This window comes from Anomaloglossus baeobatrachus, chromosome 1, assembly GCF_048569485.1.
Source record: "Anomaloglossus baeobatrachus isolate aAnoBae1 chromosome 1, aAnoBae1.hap1, whole genome shotgun sequence".
NCBI lineage: Eukaryota > Metazoa > Chordata > Amphibia > Anura > Aromobatidae > Anomaloglossus > Anomaloglossus baeobatrachus.
Window position 1 is genome coordinate 323233027 of NC_134353.1, and position 27793 is coordinate 323260819.

At 45.5% G+C, this 27793-nt stretch overlaps 1 protein-coding gene across 3 annotated transcripts in view; it reads right to left on the reverse strand.

Annotated features, from left to right (window-relative positions):
• Window positions 1-9457: 9457 nt before the first annotated feature.
• Window positions 9458-27793, reverse strand: part of NUP54 (nucleoporin 54) — a 101499-nt gene continuing 83163 nt past the window's right edge. For all 3 annotated transcript variants that reach the window (XM_075337480.1, XM_075337497.1, XM_075337488.1), the window contains 7 exons: window positions 26188-26384; window positions 25583-25637; window positions 24286-24379; window positions 22105-22212; window positions 14983-15102; window positions 14725-14835; window positions 9458-10027 (listed from right to left, as the gene is read on the reverse strand). In XM_075337480.1, coding sequence (XP_075193595.1) covers window positions 9899-10027; window positions 14725-14835; window positions 14983-15102; window positions 22105-22212; window positions 24286-24379; window positions 25583-25637; window positions 26188-26384 — 814 coding nt within the window. In that variant the 3' untranslated portion in view covers window positions 9458-9898. The remainder of the gene's footprint in view (window positions 10028-14724; window positions 14836-14982; window positions 15103-22104; window positions 22213-24285; window positions 24380-25582; window positions 25638-26187; window positions 26385-27793) is intronic.

Sequence of the window (27793 nt, forward strand, 5' to 3'; positions counted from 1 at the left end):
TGGTTAAAAAGACAGGCAGAAAGGCATGCTAACACACCCCAGGTAGAAGGGGTTAATACAGAAGTTACATCGTTAAAAAGGATGCACTGGTTTGTGCAAGAGAATAGAGAATTAGACAGAAAGAAGTCGCTAGTTAGGGAAGGGTGCCGAGTAGCGGCTTTGTGTAAGACAGTGATGGCTTTTGACCAGACAATTGAAAGACAGCCTCAGAGACAGCATATTAGTGGGGTCACGCGAAATGGAGTAATGTATGGGGAGAGAGAAGCACAGCTGAATGAGACATTAAAGCAAGCAGAGGTAGCACAAAGGGAGGGGTATGAGCTCCGGGACCAGCATGCAGCGATGAAAGAGAAGGGGGAGCTGGCACAGAGTCAGAGTGTGACAGGGAAGAAAGTTGAGGAATGGAGACTTAGGTTACAGAACTGGATGAGAGAACATATGGAAAAACAAGAAGTAGTGATAAAACATATTCAGTTGATGCAGGAGCAGTTAAAGAGAGATGCAGGGGAATCTGATGATGGGGACGATTCATCCCAGATAGAGGATAAACCTAATGCCACTTCTACCTCTAAAATAGCTCCCGGCCAGGCGTCCCTGTTACATCTTAAATTAATTAAAAACCTGCCCAATTGGGATGAAAGTAAAGGGGTGTTTCGTAATGTTCTTGGTTTTGAATCATGGTTGAATAAGTTTCAAATTGAGTCCACAGAGGATGCTGCCCTATACTTTCTGTCCTTTGTTCCTCCTGAATTTTTGTCCCACTACAAAGTACAAGAAGGAAGAGGGATTCATTATGACCTTACAGATTCTCAGGGGAGGATGAAGTTAGTGATCTCCCAAAAGCCACGAGGGAGAAAGTCTAATCCAGGATTGTTAGAGTCCTTCAAAATTAAGAAAGGGGATGAGCTTAGAGTTGAAGCAAGTAAGTGGGTTGCAGCCTGGTGCGTAGTGTTTGACAAGTTATTGAGTAGTATGGATCAAGGGAATAGAAATGTGATGATGGAACAGTTTGTGAGGAAATTACCCTTTGACGGGGCTTTCAAGTCAGGGGTTTTGAATAATGCTGAATCTATTGAGGATGTAGTCGAAGCCTTGTTAACCAATGTCAGAACCATGCAGTCCAAGACGAAGGGAGACGAATCTAATGTTTTTGCCTACCGCGCGCCTTGGGTTGCATCTGCTGATTCACGGAGACCAGGGTTTCCAGGGGGGGATGGCCAGCTGCCGAGAATGGGCTGGTCCCAGTCGGCAGAGCCCCCCTTTCGGAACCCCAATAGGGGTCCTCCGGTGTGTTATTTCTGTGGACAGGTGAGACATATCAAACGTCAGTGTCCTCATTTGGAGCAGAGGAACATACCTCGGGTACCATTTAACCCCCCCATGTCCCGAGGTATTCCCGGACCCCATCCACAGGGAGTAAGACCTCGTTATCCCCTCGTGGATGATCCCCGGCAGTATCAGCAGTACAATGGTCTTCAAATGGTTAACCCTGCCACTCAGGGACCTTCCGCCCCCCTAGCTCTTAATTACACAGGCTCAGAGATCAATGCTATTCAGGGTGGAGCCACCCCTCCTCGTTTCTATGCTCCGGCAGTGAAGGAGCTGCAGGAATATGAGGACCGGGCTCTCGCTGATGGTCTCTTTGGGGCAGAGGTGGGGGCTGTGGGGCGAAAGATTTTCATAGACGAGAATGATGGATTTTTTTGGGCTTCCCACGGCGGGAGACACGGATTGATGCCGTGAACCCCCTGTTCCCCTCACCTTTCTTGCCCATCTTTCCCTGGGCACGGATGGACGACCATATGTCAGAGGGAGAATGGAGGGGCTATCGTGGGAAGACTTTCTCGTTCATACAGGAGCCTCGGTTTTGTAACTGGGCACAAATTGCAGTCACCCCCTGGACTGCCTGAAACTACCACTTTGGTAGGATTTGAAGGCTCCTGTATTCAAGCAACAAAAAGCCGTCCAGTGAACCTGAGATTTCAGGACTCAGGGGGATCGAAGCAAAGGGGTCTTCGATGTACTTTTTGGGTAAATCCACAGTTGGACTCCACTATTTTGGGAACTGATGTACTAGGAGCATTGGGAATTGTTGATTTATGTAACCGAGCTCTGTGGCGTGACAAGAGAGCCACTGTTTGTTCCGTTATTGTGCCTGTGGAAGAAGAGCTGGAGAGTCATAAAGTAGACATTGCCAGCTTGAATCTATGTACTGATGAAATTTTGGGGAAAATGTTGCAAATGATGCTTTAAAAGATGAATTGAAACAGTTGTTCCCAGAATTGTGGACTTCAAATGAAACTGATTGTGGTCTAATGCAAATTCAGGTTAAAATTGATGGTGATAAGCTACCACCTTTCCAGCGACAGTACCGAATTCCTGAAGAAATCACCCCGTACATACGGGTGGCAGTTTCTGGGTTGGAAAAACAGGGAGTGGTCCTGCATAGAAACTGCCTGTGCAACAGCCCCATCCTGCCTGTCAAAAAGACAGATGGTAGCTTTCGCATAGTTGTGGACCTGAGACTTGTAAATAAGTACACTCCGTTAGCTGCTTACTTTGTTGCATCTGTCCCTGAAGTCATGTCGCAGCTGAGGAATGAATGTAAAGTGTTTTCATGTCTTGACATTGCAAACGGATTTTTCTCCGTACCCATTGTTAATTTTTCCAGATAATTTATTGTAGATTTTGCTTGCCTTGCTAAACCACTATATGAGCTCCTAAAATGTATTGAGAATGATTATGTCCAAATCATTATCGAAATCCTACAGGCCTTTGACGGGTTAAAGCGGGCTCTCACTGCAGCCATGGCATCAACCCTGATCCCTCCCAGCCCTGCACAGGGGATGTATCCATCTCATCTGTGCTTTTGCAAGAATGGCCCAAAGAAGGTTCTGAAATTGCAAGTCATTTACATGCCTTGGGTTTTTCCGCTCAGTTGTTAACGTGCATGGAAAAGGGCTTCACTTTGTGCATGAAGCATGTATTGGCTGTACACTGGACGACGAATCAAGTAAGACAGATAGTCGGATTTGCTCCTTTGATTTTACCAGCTATTCTGCTGGCCATCCGTGCTGTGGCTTCCAAATCCACAGGAATTTCTCCTTTTGAATTAATGACGGGAAGACAGATGCCTGTTCATTTGCCAAGTGACATTGTATCTCCTTGCCCAGAACAAGCCATAGTACAGAGGGATCAGTGGCACCAAAACCAACAACAGATTTAACACCTTTAGTAACATACTGTTTTTCAGATGGCTAAAAGTTGTCAATCCTACTGAAAAATCCTTTCAATCCAAAATTGTTACACAAGCTCAGATCATAGTTAAAAACTTCAGGTAGAACTCAGAGAAGCAAATTGGGAGTGTTCATTTTTCATCACTCAAGTGATCAGCCCCCCAATATTAGGAGTACATAGGTTTAGCAAGCCAACAAACAAAGGTGTTAAAAGTGTTCACATTGATCAATGCAAACTTCTTAATATTGGTAAGAACTGATACCTCACTTTTATTTTTCCCACAGGTCCCTAACCATGGATCCGCCAGAGTATCTGGAGGTAGAGTTTCACACTATACAGTGGGACTCTGATAGTGTGAGAGGGGGAGAAGATCTGAAGATTCCAGAATTTGGAGAGGAAGAAAAGCAGGAAACATGGATCATAAGATTTAAGGACTGTTACAGGACTCATTACCTTGGGACTCATACTTTGATTACTTTGGACTCCTACTTTGATTATTTTTTGTGTGTTTTTTTTGTTTTTGTTAGGGATATGGGCCCTCTATGTACGTGCTCAATCTGATCTCTTGAAAAAACTGGCTTACAGGTGTATGAGTCAATGCGGTCTCTCGATAATCCTGTCTATGGCAATTCACCCTTACGTATCTCAGTGCTGTAAGTTGTACTCTGGACAGAGTACAAAAGGGGGAGTTGTTAGAGACTAGTCAGCCAAAATATGCTGAGCAGCCATGTTGCATCTAACAGCCATCTTGGTCAGACTTGAGCAAACTAACTTTGCAGCTAATGAGATGCATTGGCTAGAGTTCACCCCCAGAGAGGGGATAGAGATGACATCAGTATTGTTAGCAAGTATAAGAAAAAGTCTAAAAAGGTTAAATCGAATAGAAGAATACAATTGCGTCAGTTGATAGATGGTGATGTGTAGTCATAAACAGTAGGTATATTGAATTGATAAAGAAACAAAGTTGTCAATAGAGTTGTCAGTGTTTGAAGAGTTATGTGAAGTAGAGGCGCCTTCAGGGATCAGAGATGTTAGCCATGACAACATTACTGAATTAATTAAAAGTACCATGGAGGCCCATAGGGATCTGATAAGTTTTTACCGCAATGCTCGTAAATAATGTCATGATGTATCATTATATTCTTTGTTTTCTAATGTGTACGCCTTTCTCTGCAGTATGAGCTTTCCTTTGTCTAACATGTATAAAAGCCCCCACACGCCTATCGGGGACACTTCTTCTTCATCTGTTGCTAATTCTGCTGTTCTACAAGACACCTGCGTGTGTCTTCGTGCCGATAACCTGTCTTATCTGCTCTGTTGCTATCTCGGAATAAACTTCAGTCTTTGCTTGGAACGGATTGTCTACAACGTCTTCTTAGCTCTCGAGGTCTACGAGAACTTTTTCTTTCAACCTTATCGACCAAAATTTAGGTATATGGATGGACAATGGAGAGCACCTGTAGGTCACCCACCCGTCTAGCGGACGTCAAGCAATGAGTAGTACCACCTTCAGGGTCTTGGAGGGAACATCTGAAAGGGGCTCAATGGGGTGTCTATAAAGGGCATCAAGGACAAGATTTAATCCCAGGGAGGCATGCGAGTAGAAGGGACAGGAGTCGCTCTAGCACAGGATTTAATGAACCTGCTAATCCATCTATTCTCTGAGGTTATGTTTATAGAGGGCTCCTAGGGCCAAAACTTGTACCTTCAAGGTGCTAGTGGATACGTTCAATCCAACCCTTACTGAAGGATTTCCAGGATGGCCGGGAAGAGAGGGGGACCCCCGATCTGTGCCCAGGAAACTTGCTGGATTTTTCACAGACCCTTCCCTAAAAACCAGTGGCGACCGGCTTCCTACTTTTAAGGAGAGTTTTACTAAATTCTCAGGAGAATCCCTGCGCTAGGAGCAGCCGCCTTTCAAATGCCACGCTGTCAAATTGAGGGTAGGAGCCTTGGGTTGGCACATTGGTCCCTGGAGTAGTAGGTCTGTCCTGTCCGGCAGTATCCAAGGGTCTGATATTGCCAGTCTTTGGAGCCAACAGAACCAGGCTCTTTTTGGCCAGAAGTGAGCTATGAGGATAATGAGGGCCTCTTCTTCCCGAACCTTCCTGAGCACCGCCGGAAGAAGAACCAGGGGTGGAAAGGCATATAGAAGACCCTGTGACCAGGGGATCGGCATTGCATCTATTGTCATGGGATGATCCCTGGCTGATTTTATTGCAGTTAGTTCACTGAAGTTTGAGGACTGAGTCCTCACATGATCGTCCCATAGTCCTTGTAACAGGTGAGTTCTCAGGTAAGCTCCCCAGTCTAAGTGACCTGCATCTGTTGGGATGATATCCGTGATGTTGGGACACCCGGACACCCCAGTGGACAATAGAGTCAAGTCCTGCCACCAGGACAGAGAAAGCAACACCTTTGGATCCAAGCGGAGTCTCATATCCAAGAAGCCTCCTGACTGTTGCTGTCAGACCAGGACCTCCATCTGAAGGGATCTCATATCTATCTGAGCCCAAGGAACCGTGGGGATGCAGGATGTGAGGGTCCCCACAAGAGACAGCCTGTCTGAGGCTCATGACTGGTTTTTCAATCGCCAAGGTGACCAGGGATTGTGACTTCAGTATCTGGTCCTCCAGGAGAAAAGACTTCTGATGTGGAGGAGAGGTACCGCCTTTTTATCAGTGGGTTTCCTGTCCTGATGTGGGCGGAACCTATCTCAGGTGGTGCTGTCATGGGCGAAAGGGAAAAACCGAAACAAATCAGGGTGGGAGCAGTCTCCCCCAATGAAAAGACAGAGAAAGATTATACAGTGAGTACACAAAAATCCTTCCCTTTCGTTTCATCGGGGAACACAGGACCTTGGGACGTCCAAAAGTAGTCCCTGGGTGGGAATTTTTAACACTTTACGAATAGACAGCTCCTCTGCTGAGAGTGTCTACTACATGTAACAGCCGCACTACCTCTAGAGGTGTGCGACTGCTGCCTGCAAAACTTTTCTCCGCAGACTGGCGTCCGCCAAAGCCTGTGTGTGTACCTGGTAAAACCTTGCAAAAGTATGCAGGCTAGACCACGTGGCGGCTCTGCAGACCTGCGCAGCCTGATCGCCCAAGACCCTCCCACCGCACGGCCTCAGATATGGTCGACCGGATCCATCTTGCAATCGTGGCTTTGGAAGCAGGCATTCCCCTTTTGGGACCTAGAAAAAGTATGAACAGCGCATCCGACTTGCAAAACGGAGCAGTTCTTGACACTTATGTTCTGAGAGCACGAACCAGGTCCAGTGTGTAGAGCGATGAGCGCGCCGATGGAAAAAAAAAGTGGCCGAGTGGGCCATGAGAGGCCACATCAGCCTCCTACGACACTAAGCAAAAAAACGGGTAGGGATCCGCCTCCCGCTCGGTGTGTACACTGCTAGGGAGGAGCTAACATTTTTCTGTCTACTTAGTGTCAGCCTCCTAGTCACAGCAGCATACACCCAAGGTCCTGTGTCCCCCAATGATCCTTACTTTGAGTCACATATCTGGTTTGATTTGTTTGTTCATGTTTGGTAACATCCTTCTACAGCACCACATTTGGAAGGTGTTGATTCTTCTTCTGTCTTAGTTCTTTATCGTCCAAGTTTCATATCCATATGGGACTACAGAAAAGACCAGACTATGTACGAGCCGTGTCTTAATCACCAGTGAAATGTTTCCCGATTTGAGGACCTTCTCCAGTGACTGCATTGTTGATTTGCCCATAGCTATTCTCCTATTGACTTCTGGTGTTGTCGCTGCATCTTGACTGATTATAAAATCAGAGTAGGTTGGAATCCTTTACTTCTAGTTTGTCGTCATCCATCTCAAATGTGTCCTGGTTGTACCTGCCAGTAGTCAATCTTTGTCTTTGTATTGAGTAGAAGTCTCATATTTGAGCCATCTTGACACTTCATATGTCCTTCATTCCATCTACACGTGTTGCTATCAATGTTGTATTGTGTGCGTATTTAAGATTGACTGTGAATCAACCAGAAATTTTGATTCCTCTTTTTCGACAAGTCTGCCTTCCTGAAAATAGCTTCTACATATGAATTGAAGAGAAATGGTGACAAGATGCAGCTTTGTCTGACGCCTCACTCTACTTTGAACCATGCCGTGTCACCGTTTTTTATTCAAACTGTTACTTCTTGGTGGATGTAAAGGTACCTATCCTGATGAAGTCCTGAAGACTTAAGAACGAGTAGATATTAATACTTCATCAAGTTTACTTTGTATAATGGACATTATTTTGTATCTCTATCAGCAGTGCAGATACCCCACCTACTGTTTCTCTGCTTGTATTTCAAGGTTTTGTGTTTTTGTTAACCCGTGGCTCTACATCAGCTGACATTTTTAAGATTTATCCTTGTTGTGTGATGCACGTCTTTACTTGGTGAGCAATGCCCTTAATCTCCTTTTCATCGGTCCCTACTGCGCTTTTTGCTATTTTTCCTACATTATAACATTTTGTCTGGCTGCAGAGCAGTCTTACCATGGTTTATGACCTGAGACATGACTGTCTTCCACATCATCATCTTCCTAACACAGTTTGGCTGTTCCTCACCCACTTTTAAGAGATCTACACATCGGAATTTGTTTCTAGATGTGATTCAATCAACATATCAAAATGATTATGAATATCATCTTTTTGGTGTAATAGGTTTCTAATACACCTGACAATTGTGCAAAATCCCTGATTTTATGCAAGTGTACACCTACCGTAGTAAAATTGATGCCATTTTGAACTCAAAGTTTGTATTCACACTAAACATTGATTTTTGACTTCTCATATGTTCATTCACTTTGCATTTGTTTAAATTGTGAGAGAACAAAATCAATTTCAGTGGTTGTGGTATCCATCTTGTCCTACTATATCTTCTGATCTCATAGTAATCAAGTAACTGACGGAGGTGGGGGAGGGGTTTCACAATGCTATTCATGCCGATAAAGTACTTATATATAAGTTCATAGTTCACAGGGAACATTTTCTCTGTGACTATTGAAGGGCCGGCATTTCCATTAATAGCTGAGAAGTAGAAGTCTGCGTACACCATACTAAGGGTACCGTCTCACTAAACGACGTACCAGCAATTCAGACCACGATACGACCTGGTCAGGATCGCTGGTACATCGCTACAGGGTTGCTGGTGAGCTGTCAAACAGTCAGATGTTCCCAACAACGCAGCAACGATACAGCGGTCGCTGGTACCCTGTCACATAGCACGATTCAAATCTTGATTAGTAACATAGGCGTGCATCTACATTGCCTTTTCCGCGCCCCCCCTGCTCAGATTGGTGGTCGTAACTGCGTTGTGACTGGGCGGCCTTGCGTTTAGAGAAGGCAACATAATAGCGCTTCCATCCTTCTCCATCCTTGTCCATACTACAGTCCCGATGCAGAATGGACTGTATTACGATCTGCTGCTACACGCGGTCCGGGACAAGTGAATTCAGCCCTCTGGAATGTACTGCGATCTACAAGCAAGAATAGAGGATGGAAGCGGCCAATCCGAACGCAGTAGCAATCACCAATCAGAACAGACAGGGCGCGGAAAACAACGAAGATGCATGCTTACGTGAGTCGCGAACGAGGTCGTTGGGTAAAGGTGTCAAACACACTGATGCATGCTGCCCTGCGGGAGCCCGACGATCTAAAAATGAACCAGAACAGTGTGTAACGATCAGCGATTTTACATCAGGGGCCAGGTCGCTGCTCAGTGTCACACACAGCGAGATTGCTGTCGAGGTCACTGGTACATCACAAAACCTGTGACTCAGCAGCGATCTCGCTATGTGTGAAGTACCCCTAAGTGTGTGCTTTACTGATTTGCCGAGCCCTCATCAGACAAATCTTATTAATCTGGAGTTCAAAAGGCACAGAAGATCTCACTCACATGAAGATAAAAATAATCTATGACTTCTATTTTTGACTCATTTTTAATTTGCTGTACTTTTTTTTTTTTTTTACACCTACCTAAACCTTTTCCACAGTACTTACATAGATATCCACCTAGCTATCCATCATTAGATAGCAAAGAATGAGTGAATAGACACTTTGGGTTGCGTGAAACAGTTTACTATAGATGAGGAAATAACTAACATTTTCTTGTAACACTTCTTGTTTATCAGGGTACTTTCCTTTACAAAATTTGTCAGCATCAGGAACCAGCATATTTATAAACGGAAATTATGAAACATACATAATCTGTAAGAAAAATATTTATTCATTATATATTTCCAATAAGACCCCATATTAAATATAAACATTAAAAAAATCAGCGTTGAGATATGACAGGCCTAACAACACTGACTATAACACCCAAGATGACATGACAGCTGTCAATTTCTGCACGTCACCATTATGGTACTAAATAAGGCTATATTTAGGTTTTTTGATTTACACTTCTGTTAGGAGAATGTTTTTTCTTATTATTATGCTGCAGGTAAAGAATGTGACATTATTGGGAGATCAGTCTGTAACAAAGACATGGCAAAATTTGGAAGAAAATATAATTCTGCACTGTCCAGTATACAATTTATTGTCAAAAGAGGACCCAATCCTGTTCAATGTCTTATCGTTCCTGGAAATGAAGTACTTTTAACACAATGAATGTCCTCAAGGAAAAAAAAAGGAGTTTATTACATCAACTGAACATTGCTCCACGTATATGAACGTTATCGCTCAGTCCTTGCTCAATTAACTTGATGTCTTCCAGGTCATCCTTTATTATGCCGATTAAATGGCTTAGTCCTTCTTGCTGTTGCTTTAAGTGCTACATAGATAGAAAAAGAAAAAATTACCTGAGTACATTTGGCAATGGCATATCATTTCCTTTTAATCTCGCAGGATAGAGTAAAGAAGAAACGATCCAATCAAAAGTAGAAAACAGAGGTGCATAAGATAGATGACTGGTTATTAGATTCTAAAGGCCCAGTCACACACAACGACTTACCAGCGATCCCGAAAACGATGCGACCTGATAGGGATCGCAGGTAAGTCGCTGGGAGGTCGCAGGTGAGATGTCACACAGTCAGACCTTACCAACGATGCAGGAACAATACAGGTTGCAGTAGTGACCTGTATAACGATCTCAGCAGTCACTGTGACCCTGTCACTCAGTGTCACACACAGCAATGTGTACTGCCCAGCAGGACATCGCCTTTGAAGAAAATGGCCTGGACCATTCTGCAACGACTAGAGATCTCACAGCAGGGGCCTGATCGCTGGTAGGTGTCACACATAACGAGATCGCTAACGGGATCGCTACTGCGTCACGGAAACCGTGACTCAGCTGCGATCTCGCTAGCGATCTCGTTATGTGTGACGGTACCTTAAGAGTGCTGGAAAGAACATGTTATTAAATCCTCATTAAAATTCTGAGGAGCAACTAGTCATTAATCTTAGCATCAATCAGGGTCTAGATAAGAATGACTGTATAATAAAGACTGCATCAGCATTGTACCCAAGAACTATCTCATGGCTATTTACTGTCTGTAGACTGCTTCGGGCTGCTTTACATATACCGTATTTTCCGGATTATAAGACACACTTTTTCCACCCCAAAACTGGGGGAAGAAGTGGGGGTGTGGCTTATAATACGGATATGGGTTACCGGGGAACCAGTGGTGGAGCGGGGTTCGCAGGAGGCAGGGTCTGCGATACTGAGGGCTCAGAGGAGAGGGTGTCATTGCAGTGCAGCGGCTCAAGAAGGTCACAGGACAGATGGTCGGCGATAACTGCGGGTCCGGGGGTATCGTGGCAGCAGGCACCATGGATCTGCCGGCGAGATACGAGCTCCATTGAACTGCCGGCGCTTGATGCAAGGGACTTCAAGAAAATGGCCACGGAGGCTAATCTGCCTCCGTGGCCATCATCTTAAAGTTCATAGTGTCAACTGTCAGCAATTCAATGCCGCCCACCGGCACATGAATGCCGCCCACCGTGATACCGCCGAGCCTGCAGTATCACTGACCCTCTTGAGCTATGACACCCCCTCCTCCGAGCCTGCAGCATCAGCGACCCTCCGTCCACTGACCCTTTTAAGCTGCGATACCTCCTACTCCGAGCCCGCAGCATTATCGACTATGCCTCCTGTGATCCTCCTGAGCTGCTCCACCACCACCGCTCCCACCTGGTGAGCTATTATAAGACACACTAGGATTATAAGACAGACTCCCATTTTAACATAAAAAAAATATTTTTTTCTATTTTCCTCCTCTAAATTTGGGGAGCACCTTATAATCCAGTGCGTTTTATAAAACGAAAAGTACGGTAACTCATTCTGTGTGTCTCCCCTATATTCTTTCGGCTTGTAAGCTGGAGAGCGGGGTCCTCACTTCTCATTTGTGTAAAGGGGGCTTTACACGCAGCAATATCGCTAGCAAGCGTACCCGCCCCCGTTGTTGGTGCGTCACGGGCAAATAGTTGCCAGTGGCGCACAATATCGTTAGGAGCAGTCACACGGACTTACCTGCCTAGCAACGTCGCTGTGTCAGGCGAACCGCCTCCTTTCTAAGGGGGCGGTTCGTGCGGCGTCACTAAGCGGCTGCCCAATAGAAGCGGAGGGGCGGAAATGAGTGGCCGTAACATCCCACCCACCTCTTTCCTTCCTCGCGGCCGCAGGTAAGCTGTAGTTCGTCGTTCCCGAGGCAACACAACCTGCGTCCTCAACAATCAACGATTTTTTGAATTTGAACGACGTGTCAACGATGGAAAATTTGGTGAGTATTTTCCATCGTTAACGGCCACTCGTTGGTGTCACACGCAACGACGTCGCTAACAATGCCGGATGTCCGTGACCCCGACAATATATCGTTAGATACGTCGTTGCGTGTAACGGGGCCTTTATTCTGTAATGTCTGATATTGTTTGCACATGGACCTACTGATATGTATAGTGCTGGAGAATATTTTGGCACAGTAGAAGTAAAATTGCTGCATAAACTAGTTTATAATAATACATACCCACATATACAAGTAGATAATATATATGTGTGTGTGCACTTTAATATACAACTTTTATAAAACATGCCACTAAACAAACAGGCATCAACATCAGGCAGTGAAGTGGTTGAGCACCAAAATATATACACTCAAATTCTTAGAGATTAAGAACACATAAAACTAGTAAAAGGTGCAGGAACGCTGCATTGTAACTTCACCAAACCATCAGTGTTCCCGGCAATTATGAGCCTAACAATAGGCCACACAAAGATGTAACGGGAGAAGCTTTTACTGGCTTGCTGAACCCAAGAAAGTGTATTATGAGCCAACCAAACGCTACTAGATTGGTGTAGCAACTGTATGATATATATATTCTTAAATTCACTGCTCATAACAAAATGTAGCAACACTTACATCACAAAACTGGGGGCCGGATTCCTAATTCCGAATATCAAAGTAAAAAAAGTTGATCCAATTAGCATGAATTTCATTGTTACATCTCAGCTTGTGACTCAGTAGTCTGTATGGGCCCCATGTGCCTGCATGACCTTACAACAACGTTTGGTGTCCAAGGCAATCTCCACCCAGACATTCATCACAGCAACAATGAGCTCCTGGACAGTCTGTGGCACTATTTAGTGTCTGTATGCCCTCACATCAACGTCTGGTGTCCACGAAAATCTCCTTTCGGACATGGATCATCAAAACTGTGAGCTCCTAGACAGTCTGTGGCACTACTTAGCGTCTGCATGTCCTCATAATACATCTGGTGTTCAAGGCAATCTCCACTCAGACGTGGATCACAGCAACAATGGGCTCATGGACAGTCTGTGGCATTACTTAGCATCTGTATGCTCTCATAACGTCTGGTGTCCAAGGAAATCTCCCAGATGTGGATTATGGCAACAGTGAGCTCGTGAACAGTTTGTGGCACTACTGAGCGTCGGATGCACTGATACATAATGTTCTAGAGGTTGTCAATTGGATTCAGGTGTGAGGAACTTGAAGGTCAGTCAAAGACATTAATTCCTTTACTATCAAAAACCTGTCAACACACAGGCTACATGAGGCTGAGTAATGGCCAGCACCAGGAGGGACCTAGGCCAACTGCACCAGTCTAAGGTGTGAGAATATCTTCAACCATTTCATTCCTAACAGCTGTCAGAGGGCCACTAGCTATCAAGTGCAGTTTTGTCAAAACCTCTATGGATGTGCCTCCCCAACTCAGAGTCACCCAACGGTATCTCCAGGCTTTCAGGTCTGTCACATATCCTCCGTGTGAACCTACTCCCAGCCAGAAAATGTAATTTGTACCAAAGCAGATAAAATAGATTCACAATCACTTATTCTTCCTAACTGCACAGATTATGGTCTCTGACACTTGATTGAATTGGGATTATACTGTGATGTACAAGTGTTCCCTTCTTTTTTGTGTGAGCATTGTATAAAAGAATCTTAAAACAAGAATAGAAAATAGCCCTACATTTTTTTGAACAAAATATATCACTAGCAATATATTTCCCATCCTGCTTCAAAGTAAACCTGTCACTTGCTCAAAAAAAATGAAGTTAAATACTCTAAAATTCCCTAAGCTCCCCCGATTCTATCGCTCTTTTCAGTTTTGTGCTGCGTCACTACACTGCAGAGATATGTGAGATATGCACATTAGTTGATTTTGGAGCAAAACATTTCAGTTTTGCAGCCCATCTTCAGTCTTCTTGGGGGGGGTGTGGTGCTTTACAGACTTCCTTGAGACACTACCAATCACAGCTTGGCAGAATGTGAGACTGCTAGATCTGCTGCCGAGCTGTGATTAGCAGTGCCTGGGAAGGACAAATGAAAGCACATACCCATAGATAGAACTGAACAAAACGCCCAGTTGGTCTGCGAGCAGAGATGTCACATATTGTGCTTCAGAAGAGACATATGTTAACATCTTTGCAATTAAGTGATGCAGCGCAAAATGAAAAGGATACAAAATTATCTAAAAACTAAAGGATTTTACAAGTAATTTTTTTTGAGAAATTTGTAATCAAGAGATTATGAGTGCCTGCTTTAGGCCTTAATCAGTCATCTGTGCTTTATACGCAGAGACATTTCCGTTTATTTTATTTTTTTTTATAAGCGTCACTGTTAAAAATCACCCATAGAAGTCTGTGGGTCCAAGAAAATCATGGACAGCACAAAGACGGCATCAGTGTGCAATCAGTGTGCTGTCCGTGATCAGTATAGCAATATATAGGAGGAGCGTTGCAATCATTTTAGTTTACCATATGTGAAAATCAAATGCAGAAACACAGATTGTAAAAACGGACACTGACAGAACACTGATTTGTACCAATTTTTTTTGGAGTACTTGAAGCACTGATGTGTGAATGAGGGTCTTATTTGAAGGATGACTATTTGATGACTTGTAAAAAGCTAGCCATTTCACTGATCACGGTTGGTTAACAATGTTCTTCAAAATTCAAATGTAAACTTTAGATGAAGGTCTAAACAAGTATGGCATAAAACATCACAATCTTACCTGCTTAATTTCCCTCAATAGATCTTCATCTACGTAGTATTTTTCTTCTGACCGTACTGCTCCAAAGTGATTCTGCATTCTGATTTGGGACATTAGTTCATTAAGCCTACCCTGCAAAGTAAAACCAACAGCGAAGTCATTCTATAAATGCCTCCTGATACGGAGAGGAAAGCACACAACAAAACTCAGATTTCCTCTCCAGTCCATCAGATTCCTAATAAAAATAAATAAATATATGAACAGAATGACTAGAATTACCTTGAACTGAGTGGGTGCATTAAGTTCCGATTGGATCGTATCTAGCTGGACACGGAGCTGTTCCTCCTCAGCTTGGATGGCAAATCCACCTTTGCGCTGAATTTCTTGCTTTATTAAAACCTGATAAGAGTCTTGTGTAAGTCTATGCAATCACTATTTCAACAAGAAATCAGTAAATGTGGAATTGACTTCTGTGTCATAAAAGATGAAGTGGATAAAGAAGGGAATTTTGTTTACTTACCGTAAATTCCTTTTCTTCTAGCTCCAATTGGGAGACCCAGACAATTGGGTGTATAGCTATTGCCTCCGGAGGCCACACAAAGTATTACACTCAAAAGTGTAAGGCCCCTCCCCTTCTGGCTATACACCCCCAGTGGGATCACTGGCTCATCAGTTTTAGTGCCAAAGCAAGAAGGAGGAAAGCCAATAACAGGTTTAAGGACCAATTCAATCCAAGGAACATCGGAGAACTGAAACCATTCCACATTAACAACATGTGTACCCGAAAAAAACGAAAAAAACCCCGAGAAAACAGGGCGGGTGCTGGGTCTCCCAATTGGAGCTAGAAGAAAAGGAATTTACGGTAAGTAAACAAAATTCCCTTCTTCTTTGTCGCTCCATTGGGAGACCCAGACAATTGGGATGTCCAAAAGCAATCCCTGGGTGGGTAAAAGAATACCTCATGATAGGGCCGTCAAACGGCCCTCTCCTACAGGTGGCCAACCGCCGCCTGAATGACTTATCTACCTAGGCTGGCGTCTGCCGAAGCGTAGGTATGCATCTGATAATGCCTGGTAAAAGTAAGTAGACTCGACCAGGTGGGTGCCTGACACACCTGTTGAGCCGTAGCCTGGTGCCGTAATGCCCAGGACGCACCCACGGCTCTGGTAGAATGGGCCTTCAGCCCTGAAGGAACCGGAAGCCCAGTAGAACTGTAGGCTTCAAGAATTGGTTCCTCGATCCTCCGAGCCAGGGTGGATCTGGAAGCTTGCGACTCTTTACGCCGACCAGCGACAAGGACAAAGAGTGCATCCGTGTAGAACCTGAGTGCTCTCACCAGATCCAACAGCTGCAAATCTTTCTGAAGTTGGTGGACTGGATGAGGACACAAAGAAGGTGAGGTGATATCTTGATTGAGATGAGAGTGGGATACCACCTTATGGAGAAATCCCGGAATCGGGCGCAGAACTACCTTGTCCTGGTAAAGGACCAGGAAGTAAGATTTGTATGAGAGCGTTACTAGCTCGAAAACTTCTCCTAAGAGCCGTGACCGTACTAGAGAGGCCACTTCCCGTGAAAGGTGGGAAAGGGAAAATCTTTCCTAGGCTCGAAAGGCGGCTTCTTAAGAGCAATTAGAACCTTGTTCAGATCCCAGGGCTCTAACGGCCGCTTGTACGGAGTGCTGAGAAGACAAACTCCCTGCAGGAACGTGCGTACCTGCGGAAGTCGTGCTAGGCGTTTCTGAAAAAATACAGATAGCGCTGAGACTTGTCCCGAGAGGGAGCTGAGCGACAACCCATTTTCCAACCTAGATTGCAGGAAGGAAGGAAACATAGACGATGGAACCGGCTTGGGAGAAACCCCTTGAGCCGAGTACCCAGATAAGAATATCTTCCACATCCTGTGGTCAATCTTGGCGGACGTTGGTATCCTAGTCTGTCCCATGGTGGCAACCACGTCCTGAGATAATCCTGAAGACGCAAGGCTCCAGGACTCAATGCCACACCGTCAGGTTGAGGGTCGCAGAATTCAACTGGAAAAATGGAAAAATGGCCCTTGAGACAGCAAGTCTGATCGGTCTGGTAGTGCCTCCGGTTGGCCCACCGTGAGGTACCACCGATTCGAGTACCACGTCATCCTCGGCCAATGGAGCGACGAGGATGGCGCGGCGGCAGTCGGGCCTGAACTTGCGCAGCACTCTGGGCAACAATGCCAGCGGCGTGACCCATAAGGTAGCTAGAACTGCGACCAATGCTGAACTAAGGCGTTCGCCGCCAGAGATCGAAGATTGTGAGACCGTGCCATGAAGCCGGGACGATGTTGTTGTGCCGTGACGCCATTAGGTCGACGTCCGGCATCTGTCAGCGGCGACAGATCTTGAGGAGACCATACGCCTGCGTCCATACCCTGGCGACTGAGGAAGTCTGCTTCCCAGTCTTCCCCTGGGATGTGAACTGAGGATACGGTGAATGCCGTGCCTTCCACCCACGTCAGAATCTGCCGGATTTCCTGGAAGGCTTGCCGGCTGCGTGTTCTTCCTTGGTGGTAAATGTATGCCACCGCTGTGGAGTTGTCCGATTGAATTCGGATTTGCTTGCTTTCCAGCCACTGCTGGAAGGCTAGTCGAGCAAGATACACTGCTCTGTTTTCCAGAACATTGATCTGAAGGTTGGATTATTTCTGAGTCCAAGTACCTTGAGCCCTGTGGTGGAGAAAAACTGCTCCCCACCCTGATAGACTCACGTCTGTCGTAACTACCACCCAGGATGGGAGTAGGAAGGACCTTGGGAAGTACATGAGGCGTCTCAATGTGTGCGACTGGTCCTTAAAGGAGAGATTGTAGCCTTGTCTGTAGTGAACGCTGTTGATTTAGCGTAAGCTTCACTATCGCTGAGAGAGTATGAAACTCCATGCCTAGATATGGTAGCGATTGGGTCAGGGTCGGATCTGACATTGAAAGTTGATGATCCACCCAAAACTCTGGAGAGTCTCCAGCGCAACATACGGGCAGTGTTCCCTAAGAGGGTGCCTTGACCAGGAAATCGTCCAAATACGGGATCACAGAGTGACCTTGAGAGTGCAGAACTGTCACTACTGCTGCCATGAACTTGGCGAAGACCCGTGGGGCTGTCGCCAGCAGGAAGGAAGAGTTACGAACAGAAGGTGTTCGTTTCCTATAACGAAGCGCAGAAACGCTGGTGCTCTGGATCAATCGGCACGTGGAGATAAGCATCCTGTCTATTGATGCTAGGAAACCTCCTTGGGACATTGAGGCGATGACGGAGCGGAGTATTCCATCCAGAACCGCCTGGTGCTCACGAGCTTGTTGAGCCGTTTTAGATCCAGAACGGGACGGAACGACCCGTCCTTTTTTGGCACCCGAAATAAATTGGGGCAAAAACCGTGACCTTGGTCCTGAAGAGAAACGTAGTCACCACTCCTTCTGCCTATAAAGTGCCCATCGTTTGCAGAAGCGCAACGGCTCGGCCGGGAGGTGGAGAAGTTCTGAAGAATCGAGTTGGAGGACGAACTAAACTCTATCCTGTACCCGTGAGACAGAATGTCTCTCCCCCAACGGCCATTGACCTATGGCAGTTAAATATCGCCAAGGCGGGAGAGCCTGCTACCGAGCGCGGATGCGAAGAGAGGAGGCTGCAAGTCCTGAGGAAGCCGCCTTGGAAGCGGGTTTTCAGACTGTCTGTTTTGGGCGTGACTGAGCCCGCCACGAATCTGAGCTCCTCTGATCTTTTTGAGTCCTTTTGGACGAGGGGACCCCTGCTCTGTTGGGGTTTGTTTGTCTGGGCTGAGGTAAGGATGAATCTTTACCCTTGGAGTGTTTAATGATTTCATCCAAACGCCCACCAAACAGTCGTTCCGCAGAAAAAAACAAACTGGTTAAGTACTTTTTTGGAAGCAAAATCTGCCTTCCATTCACTTAACGACCAGGGTCTGCGTAAAAACACGGAGTGAGCGGACGCCTCTGTCGTACGGCTCGTAGAGTGTAGGACAGGCGTAATCGCGTAAGACGCAAATGCAAACATTTGAGAGGTTAAGGATGCCACCTGCGGTACAGATGTACGTGTGACTGTGTCCATCTGTGTAAGACAAGCTGAAATGGCTTGGAGTGCCTCTATGGCTGCGAATGCTGGAGCCAACGGCGCGCCTACAGCCTCATAGGTGGATTTCGACCAGAGATCCATCTGTCTGTCAGCGGCATCTGTAAGTGGAACCCCATCTTCCACTGCAATTATGGATCTAGCCACAAGCCTGGAGAGTGGAGGATGTCCCTTGGGACACTGGGTCCAGCCCTTGACCACGTCAGGGGCAGGGATAACGTGTATCTTAAGCCGCTTGGAGAAGCGCTTATCTGGATAAGCGTGGTGTTTTTGGACTATCTCTCTGAAGGCAGAGTGGTCCAGAAAAATACCTAATTTACTCTTGGGATACCTGAAATAGAATTTCTCCTGCCGTACAGCTGGCTCCTTCACAGGAGGAGCTGAGGGAGAAATGACCAACATTCTATTGATGGACGCTATAAGATAATACACTATGGCGTCCCCATCAGGTGTACCGAGATTGAGAGCGGTCTCAGGATAAGACTCCTGAGCAGCTATCTCCGCTTCAGCACCCAGAGAGTCCACCTGCGGGACCCTGACCAGTGCGATGAAACTGAGGGCCGCTCAGCGAGCCCGCTTAGGCTGTCTGGGACTGTCGTCCGTGTCAGAGCCGTGACTCTGGGATGCACGTGACCCCCCCGGAGCTGTAATTGTTCACACTGAGGGGGACCATGGATCAATGATTCAACAGTGCTCATGGTGTGAGAGACTTGTCTGGACTGCAAGGCTTCTAGTATCACAGCCATAGTCTCAGAAAATCTGTCAGTAAACACTGCAGACTTCATCCCCAGCCTCTGGATCATTAGCAGAGACTACGGCTGAGTTGCATACAATGGGGGTGTATGTAACCTGCCGGCCATATAGCCGTACCTGCTGTACCGGCTGCATGGAAAACATGTGCTTCTGCACCTCTGTTTTCCACAGACAGTATGCTGTAATCTCCTCCGCACAATAAGGAGGATATATACAAAAGTACGACCAAAACAGTGCAATGCATAGCGTAGAAGCATATATCTCAATGCACTTCGGCACTAGTGGGGTTAGCACCACAAGTGCTGATTAACGCCTGCTCACAGCGATTGTGTGAACCTCAGAATCCCTGTCAGGGTGTTCCCACACTTGTCTGTTTTATCGCTATAGAAAGAACTGACAATAATGGCTGCCGGCGTCCTGTGTTAGAGAAGGAAGCCGTGGGCGTGCTTGAGAAAGTGCGGGAATCCGGTTTCACAGTGCACACAGTGAGAGGGGTGGAGTATGCAAAACATACTCCAGCTCTCCGGGCTGCCGTGATGTGCAGCGTCACGCCCCTACCCTGACTGGCAGGCCTGTGGGCGTTAACGAACGAACTAGGCCGCAAAAGCCGGGGACTCTATTTATAAGCGCGGCCGCCGTAAAAGCGCGGCCAGCGCGGAAGTCCCCGGCGCACCACAAGTCCCAGCCGCGTCGCAGTCCCAGCGGCCGGCGCGACCGTTCTACATAAGTCTGCCCACTCAGCTAAGCTGAAGTGAGACAATGGCACAAGCGCAGCAGCGCTGATGTCCCCGGCGCACTAACACACCCAGCAATGCTGCGGTGTGCGTGCGAAATGCACGGGGACACAGAGTACCTTGAGGAAGCAGGGCCATGTCCCTGATGTACTCCGCTCCATATCCAGCGTCTTCTCCAGGGGCTGCAGATGGAGCACGGTCTCAGTGCCTGGAGACCGTTAAAATCCCACTTCGCCCAGAGCCCTGTAACAGGGATGGGGAAGGAATCAGCATGTGGGCTCCAGCCTCCGTACCCGCAATGGGTACCTCAACCTTAACAAACACCTCCGACATAAAGTGGGGTGAGAAGGGAGCATGCTGGGGGCCCTAGTATGGGCCCTCTTTTCTTCCATCCGACATAGTCAGCAGCTGCTGCTGACTAAACAGTGGAGCTATGTGTGGATGTCTGACCTCCTTGCACAAAGCATGAAAACTGATGAGCCAGTGATCCCACTGGGGGTGTATAGCCAGAAGGGGAGGGGCCTTACACTTTTGAGTGTAATACTTTGTGTGGCCTCCGGAGGCAATAGCTATACACCCAATTGTCTGGGTCTCCCAATGGAGCGACAAAGAAAAGAAGAAAATAAAACAGCAGCAAGAAAAATAAAATATAATCTCATTGCTACATACATAGGGTGTGATTCATTAAAAGTGGCATTGTACATGCCGGCCTTAATAAAGACGAAGCAGCCTAAGGTGCACTAAATTAAATAGCTGCATCTTATAATTGGCGTGCACCTCCATGTGCCTCATCAGAAATGTTACTCCAGTCAGGACCTGAAGTACATTTCTAGAGTAAATTGAGCCACTAACGAGGCATGACTTTTGAAGAATTGTTGGGTGGGCAATGCCACTCCAATGCGCTGACCACTTTGGCAAAGCCAACCAGGACCAAAGCCAAAAATGTTGCCACTTTGATTAATTAGATGCAGATTGTGTCAAATCAGACTCAATAAGTGGGGATAGTGGAGTTTGTCTTTAAAAGCATGAACACGAACAATAAAATGACCATCTATGAGGACATACTGTTTGTTGGTACTGAATGAAAGTGCTGGAACAGTGTGTCCCCCCAGCCTGCACCAAAATGTAATCAGGCCTCCAGCAGCATCTATTGTACTTGAACTGGTGGGGGGTTGCATGTATAATGTTCTCCTCTGCAGGGGGCTTCCCTAATACACAATCCCTGGAGACTGTGTTCTGGAAACTTTTTTATATTAGGAGCTAAAAGTAGAAAATGTTAAAGGGGTGGGTGTGAGCACTTCTGCCCAACCAGGGGGCGGATCTAAGGAAAGGTGGAAGAATGAGCCACGTTTTGTTAGTTGGTTGAGGCTGTGTCTGGTGAAGGTCTAGGATCTGTTGCTGTGGCCAGGTCCTGGTGCCCGTGTTTGGACTATTAGACATTGGAAATGGGCTGTCACGTGGGATTGGGTTGTGTCCCTCATCTGTTGGATCCATTGACTTCATAGGATTACTTCTATATGTTCTCTGGCGTAGGATTGCCGGGTGGCGCCCTTGGAACTTTGAGAACTTATTGTGGACGCTAAAGAACAATATTGATATTAGATGTTCTATGCTCCGTGCCTCAATAAAACTTGTTGGATTGTTCATCGGCCTGGTGTCCCTGCTTGCTGTGTCGCATACCCAGTCACACATGCCCCTAGTAATATAGATGTTCACAATATATTAAGACCTACCAAAAGCCAAAAAAATTAAATAAAAATACAATATCATACTACTCCCTACAGAGAGCACATTTGTACCTGAAGGACTCTATGGGACAGTTCCATTAATTTCCGCTTGTACTGTGCAATTTTTGCCATTGTGGTTGCCTGATTTTTCTGTAACTCGCTTATGTCTTCGGATATAATCTAGAATTATAAATTTAACACAGTTAGATTACAAACTCATCGACAAATTCTTGAAAGAGGAAACTCCGAACTAAAACTTACAACTAGCACAGCAAGAAAGTTCCAGAAACCCATAATGACCAATCTCTGACACCTTAAGACTCCATACGTAAACGAAGAACAAGAGAACCTTGAGTCAGTAGCAAATATGAACACATTTGTATCAAAGTTTCTAGACATACAAAAGTTATTAAATTATCATCATCAAAATATGATCCCAGTCAACAGAATGCTTATCTGAGTGATCCACGGAAAAAATAATTAATTACTTTTCACATATTGTACATGTATAGAAAAATTATCCCAGTATGTAATCAGTCTGAACAGTTACTATATTTATATACAAATAATTTTTCATATTAAGTACTTCTAAATGTTCCCAGCATTCAAGTATAAACATAAACACTTATCTTCTAATGGAACATTTGTGCAAAAATAGTCAATAGCCTGTGCTTCCAAATGCTTGAAGAAACACTGCAAACTATCATTTATTCATACCAAAATAATTGAATCTGTCCAATCAAGTAGTCAGACAAAAGAAGGTTAATATATACCCATGGCAAGTGAGGACTACTCCGCGACGCGTGTTTCGCAACTCGCTTTATCAAGGGACCTTCTACTATCTGTCTACTATTCTACTTGATTGAATTGTCTGTGTAAATTGGTGGAGATAGAGACACTGGTTATGGAAGGAAGGATAGAGACACGAATGATATACAGTACATGCATTGTTGACTGTGCATTGGGAGATGTGCATATATCACCATCTAGTGGACATTATATAAAAGTGGATGAAAATCCTTCTATATGTGTGATGGGATAACCAAGTACCGTATTTTTCGCTTTATAAGACGCACTTTTCCTCCCAAAAATTTGGGAAAAAAATGGGGGGTGCGTCTTATAATCCGAATATAGCAGTACCTGGGTATCCTGTCTGTGCGGCGATCGGGCGGCCGGGTACCTGTGCTTGCGTGCGGTGGCAGCCGGGTACCCGTGCTTGTGTGCGGGTGCGGTGGTAGCCGGGTACCCGTGCTTGTGTGCGGGTGCGGTGGTAGCCGGGTACCCGTGCTTGTGTGCGGGCGGCAGCCGGGTGCCCGTGTGCGGGCGGCAGCCGGGTGCCCGTGTGCGGGCGGCAGCCGGGTGCCCGTGTGCGGGCGGCAGCCGGGTGCCCGTGTGCGGGCGGCAGCCGGGTGCCCGTGTGCGGGCGGCAGCCGGGTGCCCGTGTGCGGGCGGCAGCCGGGTGCCCGTGTGCGGGCGGCAGCCGGGTGCGGGCGGCAGCCGGGTGCCCGTGTGCGGGCGGCAGCCGGGTGCCCGTGTGCGGGCGGCAGCCGGGTGCCCGTGTGCGGGCGGCAGCCGGGTGCTGTGTGCGGGCGGCAGCCGGGTGCTGTGTGCGGGCGGCAGCCGGGTGCTGTGTGCGGGCGGCAGCCGGGTGCTGTGTGCGGGCGGCAGCCGGGTGCTGTGTGCGGGCGGCAGCCGGGTGCTGTGTGCGGGCGGCAGCCGGGTGCTGTGTGCGGGCGGCAGCCGGGTGCTGTGTGCGGGCGGCAGCCGGGTGCTGTGTGCGGGCGGCAGGTGCACAGGCACCCGCACACAAGCACAGGTACCCGGCCGCTTGCACGCAGGGTGGGCGGGCAGCCTGCTGGCTGCCTCTCTGTGCGTGCGGGGCGGGCGGCTGTGCAGCAAGTTACCCAGTTTGTCCGCGGTCCCAGTTTCAAATATTTAACCTTTTCCTATCCAATAAAATTTCCGGTTCTGCCCATTGAAATCCTATTATAATTGGGAAAAACCGTCAAAAACAGAATTTTGCAATATGAATGAATTTTGTAAAATAAATCAACAGGAAATCAATTTATTCACATATGATTGATAAACAAGGCAGTGGCACGACAAAGGAGCGTAATGGAATTTTTGAAATGTCCCCCCCCCGGGGGAACTCAGGATAGGAATAGGTTAATAATTTTTGTATGCCTAGAAACTTTAATAAAAATGTGTTCATATTTGATACTGACTCAAGGTTCTCTTGTTCTTAAAACTTACATCTAGCCTGGACTGGTGCTGCTTTGTCATTTGATCTTGAACTTTTAATCTTCTAAGAAGTTCCTTGAAGCCAACCATAGCGACAGGGATCAATCTGGGAAAAAATAGATAAAAAGACTACATGTTATCCAATGTAACCCTGCTTGTAGATATGAAAGTTGGTGTAGAATTTACTAATCCAAAAATTGGAGAAGGAGCTGCTGATATAGCCTAGGAGCCGTGAGCACCAAGGTTGTTTCTCCACAGAGGTCTCCTATGAGCAGTGGTCCAGTCTATAATCGGAATATAGATCCCTGGTCCAGATGATGTGTACACAATTTAATGCCTGGTACCAATTTTTACTTCATTATATCTCATAAGCTGCGCAGAGCCTACACTATTGGAGCTCAGATGCCAAGTTACAGAGCAGTTAATGGAGAGCGAAATGGAACGTAACTGTCATCTGGTCCTACAAGCAATAGGGCAGGTACAGGATACCTCCTGCGGGGGCACACAAGCTGGCAAAGAAATAAATGTGATGTCACTGGCATCGCTCGGCTCCCAATGAAGCGGTGAGTAGAAACCGAAAACAGTTAAAATGTTTTGGTTTTTTTTGCAGAGACAGTACACATGTTTAAGAGACAAGAACAGCAGCTAAAAAAAAAAAAAAAAAAGAAGTGAAAGTTGTGCAGTACAGTGTGTTTTTTTTTTAATTTTGCATTGGTTGATTATGAACACTACCATTCCTTCATTCTCGATTTGGCTGATCTTCGGCACTGGCATTAGAATGAATACAGCGGTAGTGCACATCAAACTCCAATTAATTCTAAAGAATCTTAAAAGCCCTCGAAGTGGCTAGAGGCCACAGAGGTCTGACCCCCGGCGGTCCAAACGTTATACCATGGGTTGGGGATCGCATTCAGAACCCAACTTTAAAAGACAAAAATGAGTCCTATCTTGGATTTGAAACTATGGAGAATGTCCTCAAATGTGCATTGTATTTTATTTTTAAAAGAAAACCAATTCACATTGAGCGTATTGTGCTTTAGCTGTGAATTCTACATACAAACTCCACAACTAATTTGCCATGTGTGACCACAGTCATAGGTCCAGTAAGAGCAGGAGCTGAGGCAAGAAATGACTGAGGGTCTGTCAAATAATCCTGGTAAAGACGTAAACAACTGTATAAGCAATCTCTAGAGTGACTCTGGAATTACATGTAAAAGTTCACATAAAATCTGGATAAACTGCCAAATACATTGGTTTACTGGTAAATAATGGAATTTAAAAAAAACAAAAAAAAAAAACAAAAACTCACCTATCTGGTTCAGGGTTATCAATTTTTGCTTGGTCCCAAATGACTGACTCCACACCTTAAAATAAATAAAAATCAATTAGAGCGCTAGCATCCCATTTATTAGATGGAAAACTGTTCTGAAATGTATGTTTGCCAAATAAGGACGGCTGGCCTGTGCAATGTGCAGACATGGCAGACTGTACAGACACACGGTCAAGCTTAAAAACGGGTTAATATAACAATACCCAGTTGAGTTGTGTATTTTATAGTCAGCGTTGAAACCAAGAATCAGATGTAAAAGTAATATTTATATATATTTTGTGCGTGTATGAGACATTTTCATAAGAGTCTCCTAAAAGACGAACCTAAAAAAAAAACAAACAACACAAAAAACAGACAGCACACACGTTTCAGATCAAAACTGGACATGTCTGCACTCAGTCCCAGACATGTGAACAGCTCCACAGGCCAGAATAGGTAATATTAGGAGATCTACAAGTGAAAAATACGTATGCAATTTGTGAAAAATCTCTGAACGAGCTCTAACTGAAAGCCCGAACTCCTTATCAGAAGTGACATAGAAAAACATCAAGAATTATTGACCTTGCTATGTAAAGAGTTCTTACCAGTGGGTGGATTCTGAAGAAGCTGTTTGATCTGTGCTGGGGACATCTCGGTTCGAGCAATGGTTAAAGTGACTCCAAGTTGCTGCAAATTCGCTTTGATGTTGTTTTGCTCAAAGTGGTTGTTTAAAATGGTAGCGGATACTCTTCGCGAGGTGCCATTAGGGGAGCGCTCCACTACGTAGATGATCACATCTGTTCTACAAAGCAAAACAATGAAACAATTTGGAATGACAAAAGAGAAAGTCCTCACATGAATCACAATAGCATAGGGATAACAGTAATATAATAACTTCCAAAAGTGAATTACTCTTAAACAGGAGTCGGAAACCAAGAAGGCAAAGTGAAGTAAAGTGGGCTCCACAGAGTGCTCATCAGTATCTCATCCATACGGCAGACACGAGTTTATGAGTAGTGCATTGTGTAAGGGGCAAATATTTGTCCTGATATATATCAGGTTACACAGATTTTTGCACTATACTCTAATCAGACCACTATATTTTACTACTGTTACTGGTTAATAATAAAGCATATACTAAAAAGATCCAAAATGAACATCCTAGTTTTTCAAAAGAAAAAAAAAAAAAATCATTGTGTTCAAAACATAATTTTGGGTGACTTCAGTTTAAAAATGGATCCATTTAATTATAAGGTTGGTAAATTGAGGCCCGTGGACTGATAACATTTTGTCTGGCCCTAGGGAGTATTCCCAGTGGGCTGCAGTGTTAGGGCCAAGTCTCGTTTACCCATATCATGTACTGTATATACAGCAGTCTCGGTGTATCCCATGTAATGTATATTCAGGAGTCTCAGTGTATCATATCTAATGTATATGCAGTAATCTCCATGTATCCTATCTAATGTACATACAGCAGTCTCAGTGCATCTTTTGTAATGTATACATCAGCCCATCTAACATCACATGCCTCACCAAAGAGGAGATAAAGGTGCTTTACACGCTGCGACATCGCTAGCGATCTTGTTAGCGATGTGATACGCCAAATCGCAGATACGATTTGCCGAGATCGCAGATAGGTAATTTTTTAGCGCCGGTCACATGTGCGATCTCAGCAAATCGTATGTGCGATCTGGCGTGTTACATCGCTAACGAGATAGCTAGCGATGTCGCAGCGTGTAAAGAACCCTTTACAGTCATCCCATTAGGGGTGAACTAATTAGGCGTTTTGACCAAAAATAACAGTACAGTGGAACCTTGGATTAAGAGTAAGTTGGTTTGAGAGCGTTTTGCAAGACAAGCAAAGCTTTTAAAAAATTTGCAACTTGGTTTAAGAGCAATGCTTTGCAATAAGAGCAAATACTCACCGTGCACACTGACAGTTCCGTCCTTTCATGACGCTATGACCCACTCTGGAGGTAACTATGTACATATGTACTGTATACCATTGAACAGTAAAGTACATACAGTGTCTTGCGAAAGTATTCGGCCCCTTTGAATTGTTCAACCTTTTCCCACATTTCAGGCTTCAAACAAAGATAAAAAATTTTAATTTTATGGTGAAGAAACAACAAGTGGGACACAATTGTGAAGTTGAATGATATTTATTGCTTATTTTATACTTTTATAAAAAATAAACTGAAAAGTGGGGCA